General features: G+C 51.2%; 1 protein-coding gene across 1 annotated transcript; it reads left to right on the forward strand.

Moving 5' to 3' along the window:
- Positions 1 to 1,386: 1,386 nt before the first annotated feature.
- BDZ83DRAFT_729065 (uncharacterized protein) lies at positions 1,387 to 3,836 on the forward strand. Its single transcript, XM_060512811.1, has 3 exons — positions 1,387 to 2,090; positions 2,632 to 2,643; positions 3,304 to 3,836. Exons 1-3 carry the CDS (start codon positions 1,716 to 1,718, stop codon positions 3,472 to 3,474), a joined length of 558 nt encoding a protein of 185 aa, XP_060367059.1. The 5' UTR covers positions 1,387 to 1,715; the 3' UTR covers positions 3,475 to 3,836.
- Positions 3,837 to 5,034: the final 1,198 nt, after the last annotated feature.

A 5,034-nucleotide genomic window follows, 5' to 3' on the forward strand; every position in this document is an offset into this window, starting at 1 on the left:
TTCGAGCCATACGATGTCTCCTCTGGGCCCAATATTACCTCTACAAACCCATCAGAGCACATTCCGAGCTCAAGTAGATGCAACCACTCAGACAATTCATACTTCATCCACTGGAACCCAAACTGACAAGGTTGCAAGCGATGAGGTCTTACCTACGGCTCCGGGATACTCGCCTCAACGTCAACAGAGCATTTGCCAAACTGCAGCAAAGTCTGAAACGAGTCGAACTGTACCCATTACCAGCCAGACTTCGCACGATTCGATGGCTCCTCTGAGTACAGCTCATACTCTGCAGAGCCATCCGGGATTTCCTCAAAGTCGGGCAAAGAAAGGGGCGATTCAAGTCGATAGCCCCAGAGGACTTGAGACATATTCTTCTTCCGTCACGGAAACCCCATCGTCTTTCCTTATGTGTCTGCATTTGGCCATCATAGAGGTCACTTCATCATTTCTGCTCATTTTGGTAGGCACTGTTGTACATTTAGTGTCTGTTCCATGGAACGGAGCTAATACGAAGGTAACCATGACAACATGTGCCTCTCTTGACGACAACTCGGTTTCTCAAGCAACACCAATGGATTCTAAAACTGCCAAGAAAACTGTTAAACAAGCTCTGAGAAAACAGGCTTTGGGAGAAGCTCGAGTGTCACCAGAACCTTACATGCTTGTGGGGAAATTGTTCCAGGAAGACACAACCGTGGACGAACCCCAGGCAGCTCTTGTTGATACCTTCGGCTCTTCGAGCAACTTTGCAGCGCCAACAACCACCAGATCTGGAATAGACTTCGCAAGCTATGATCTGCCCAGGTGCAAGAAGAAGAAAAATAAGAACAAGAATAAGAAGACGGCGGCGGTTGCGATGATCACTGCGGAAGTTGCTCACATCAGTGAAGTCACTGCGTTCACACAACCTACTAGTGAATATGGACACAGCTGCCTTGGACCAGTAGCCCCAAGCACGTTGAGAAAAGCCTATTGGGTCGATTGACAAGGAGTTTTGGATGCAGGTGGTTGCCATGTAGTTACTTATTGATGGTCCCAGACTGTGGAAACTGAGAAGTTTAGGGCTATGCATTTAATATTTGTTGTGTTACAAGACGCGAACGCGTTTGATAACTCAGGCTGTTCTGCTTTTGGAGTGTACATGCAAGTATTGTCTAGTCAGGATCGTTATGACTTAGCACAGATGCGGAGAAATCGTCTCTCTTTACACAATGTTAATATCTCAACTGTCCTTCTCACGAAATAACACGACACGGGTTTTGTGTCTCAAGGCAGCGTGTGGGCTTCAAAACTGTGATCGAGACAAACAAAGTGGACTTAAAGTCCAAGAACTCGTTCATGAGTTCAAATGACTCCAGATGAGCCTAACAGAAGTTTGCTACACAGGGACGTTTTTAATGGAGGTTGAATCATATGCGCCTTCAGAATTTATCTCGACCTCGAGCTCAAACCTAATCACATGAACCAGAGCAGATATCTTCTGCCTTGGTTGTGAACAGCTGTCGTAGAAAAAAATCCCGGACTCTGATGATGCCCCCATTTAGATCAGGCATAGGAGTGAAAGGTTCGGGCAGCATCTTTCTGATACCCGTGATAATGATGAGCTCATCTCATCAGACCCGGAGGAACCCAGACACAATTCCATCATCTCCGATCGACATCAACGCACCAGACTGCTGCAATATCTTCGCGCCCACATTGAAAGATAGTAAATGACACGTGAATCTGGGCGCCTCACAATCATGCCTCCTCCAGTCTTAATGTCACATCATGCACCAGCTCACGAAAGCCAAGCGTATGTTCCCCAGCTAACCCGCAATACCAGCACCTCACCTCACCCATCAACCGTCGGCCGAGCCATTGTTCCACAAAACTCGCATCATCGAGAGACGATCCCTGATTCTTCCCCTCTCTTCACAGGCCAATGTCATGGCAGCAGCCCGGACTACGAAGGAACGCTGGACTCAGAAGTGGATGAAGCAAAGGGCGTAAAAGGTCTAGACAACGGGACGATTACTGGCGTCATTCAAGCCCTCCACATCATCCAAGTTCAGGGTCTTTTTCAAAGCGGGCAGCAAACTGAGAGGGTGTGTTTGGATACAAGAGGGATCAGCACCGCTTCACACCCTCTCGCGCAACCCATCTGTACGTTATGGCTGCAGTTGATAAGCAACGCAGAAGCGCTCATTGAACCCTGAAACGTCTTCTTGCAGGGCTGGCGCAGCTGTCTGTCTTGTGCAGCATATGAGAGGTCAATTGCTTGGGTATCAATCTCACACCCACTGGCAATGGGCGAGGTCGCAGTACACCGACACCGGTCCGTCTGCAGCAGACAGCTTCGGGCCTAGATGGGGAATTATGCCACTTAAAACAGCGATTGAGCGAGGCTGGATGGGGAGCACCCTCAGATAGGATGATATTTCCCGACCCTCCATCTCAAAGGTCCTGAATATCGTCCGAGATGGACAGAATATTGTTGGGGCCGTCATCATCGCGGTACGGGGTGAGGTGTTACGGATTCTATGCAGAACCGTGGATCCATCGCGTGTTGTAGTGGCACGGAAAATAGTATGACTGTCGATGGTGGTGGGCGTCTAATCTCAGCGTGATATTTGACAACATAATTAGCAAAAGGCTAAGGTAACGGCGAAAAGTCCGGAGCGAAGTCGACAAAGCATTGTTCTCTCCGATAACGCAAGGACGGTGAGGGCAGAAGAAGACGCGCACAGCCTCGCGTGAACCTTGCCGCCACCCGGCCGAGCGAGCCACTCGCACAAACACAGAGAGAGAAGAAACACACGCACTCATAGGAGAAGGGGGTGAAGAACAAGGTGGTCGGGGATTTTACAGACCAGCCAGCCAGGCAGACCCAGCCCCTACAGCATCTAGGGACCCTGCCAACGCCGCAGATTATCACAGTTACCGACCTCGTTTTCGCCATGTCAGCTCCAAGCAAACGCACTGAAGCTCACTGAAGCTTCTTCTGCTTTAGCAGTCTAAGTCTGTGCCGCTCCTCATCCCCACCAGCGTTGGCAGCGGACGCCTCTCCAGGGCAAGTCCCTTTCAAGTCTCCCAACAATAACGCAGCACACGTACACGTATGCATAGAATCCACAGAGGCGAGTTTGACATGTCTTGTTCCAAGGCAAAGGCAAACTAGTGTGGGAGACGTGCGGCGCCATGGTGCTTCGTTGGAGTGATGTTTGAACGCCGGCGGCTCTGTTATGCTCCACATCGGTCTGATATGATGGATGAGGAATGATTATGTGATGATGGCCCGTCCGTCTTCCCATCGTTTAGCCTCAACACGATGTGAGCAAAGCAGCAGCGAAGTGGAAACCAAAAGCAATGACAAAAGAATTGGGTCTTGCGGGGGTTGGGTTCGGTGTTCGTGGGCTTGTGGGCTGGTGGTCCTCCCTTGCGCGAACACCCTCGACCGCCTGGACCTTCTCCAGAACTGAGCTGAGCTGAGCTGCACGACGGCCGCTGCTTTGCGGAGACGGGAAGGGGACTTGAGGGGAAAGATTGTCCATCGATCAGCGTGAGTCTAAATCTCTCTGGGGAACAAACGCAAAACGGCGGCTGGGGCTGGATTCATCAGAGACATGAATCTCCACAGATAAGCAGAATGGCTCTTTTCGTCTGGCGTCTCACCCTCGAAATCTAGGCAGTAGATCCCGATTCCCGTTCATCAAAGGCAGGCAAAAGCAGCAGCGGCTCGTCCGCTGTTCTCAGCGATGCGGCGGACGCCGGGGGAGGGGGTGGAGAAACATGGGAGGAAGACGTCAATAAGTCCGTTCGTCATTCTTCCCAGACCTCCAACGAACCATGCAATCCATATTAAATCCGCATTGCATATACTGTCTATTTTGAATTCGTACGTCCATCGTGTTGAGCGTATCAGAAACATCGAAAGACCTGGGCAGAAAGCGTCAATATTACCTGCGCCGCGCATCCACCCCCGGTCGTCCTCATTACCACGTACTCAGGCAAGCAGGCACTGGGACCGACCCATCCGCTGGGTCTCGTTAACCGTGAATTCGACATCTGCAAGTGGACCTCGAAGGGGAAAGAGAAGAGCCTCCTCGCATCTTGACAGTCACAGACCGATGGTCTAGAGCGTGGTCCATCGAATCCTTCACCCCCTCCTTCACCTCACTCACCTCCTCTCATAGTAGTACGACCAACGCTCACCGGCCCGTGTAGCTCTTGGCCAGGGGCCTCTCCGTCTGATCCACGGGCAACTCGAGCGCACCACCCGCTCAGTGATCGACAGTGTCGGCTTTAGTTGTCAGATTTGGCTCATCTAACGGACAGCTCCAGGTGCTGCAAAGCTTACGAACGAGGCGAGCTTCAGGCTTTCAGCCAACGTTTGTTTGACAAGGTTGAGTTCTTTGCTTGAGGTAGGTCTCGCCGGTATAGTCCGGGGGCGGAGGACTCCGCTGCCGGCAAGTACAATTCCCGTCGCCATCGCCTTTGAATTTTCACCACACCAAAACACAGAAACACAGAAACAGTAAGATTCAACGCCTATCAAATTCGATCTCTGCTCAAGACAACTCAAACCCCCTCCGTAAAACTTGAACGCCTCTTCTGTTGCCTTGTTTACACATGCAACTGCAAATGTAGCTGCCACTATCTCAACACAGCGCTCTTGAGGAATATTCAAGTAATTCTCATGTTTGCGTATCCCTAGAATCGTGCAGTGGCTCATTCGTCATTCACGCGCCTGACCCCCCTTAGTAGAGGCGAAAAAATCTCTGCAAGTAACTGGCAGGGGTCGACATCAACCCGCAGTCCTAACTGTCCGATACTGTCTCACTATATGTGCCTCGCTGAAATGCTCTCTCTTACATCTTGTGAACCCTGGATCTGAATAATCCCGACCATCGGCTTTCGAGCCTCGAAGGGGTGGTCTTGCATGCCATGGATTGGTCGATGAGCCACTCAACTCATCTCACACTCGTTCCCGTTGCCGCTGGCGGGCTTCGTTCCGAGTCCCGACTCTTATCACCGTTGTCGTCGGCATCG

The sequence above is a fragment of the Colletotrichum acutatum genome (genome assembly GCF_030867785.1).
Source record: "Colletotrichum acutatum strain CBS 112980 chromosome Unknown BDZ83scaffold_27, whole genome shotgun sequence".
Classification (NCBI taxonomy): Eukaryota; Fungi; Ascomycota; class Sordariomycetes; order Glomerellales; family Glomerellaceae; genus Colletotrichum; species Colletotrichum acutatum.

Bases quoted from the DNA above. Each gene is read 5' to 3' on its own strand.
- BDZ83DRAFT_729065 (XM_060512811.1), top strand. From the start codon at position 1,716: ATGACACGTGAATCTGGGCGCCTCACAATCATGCCTCCTCCAGTCTTA.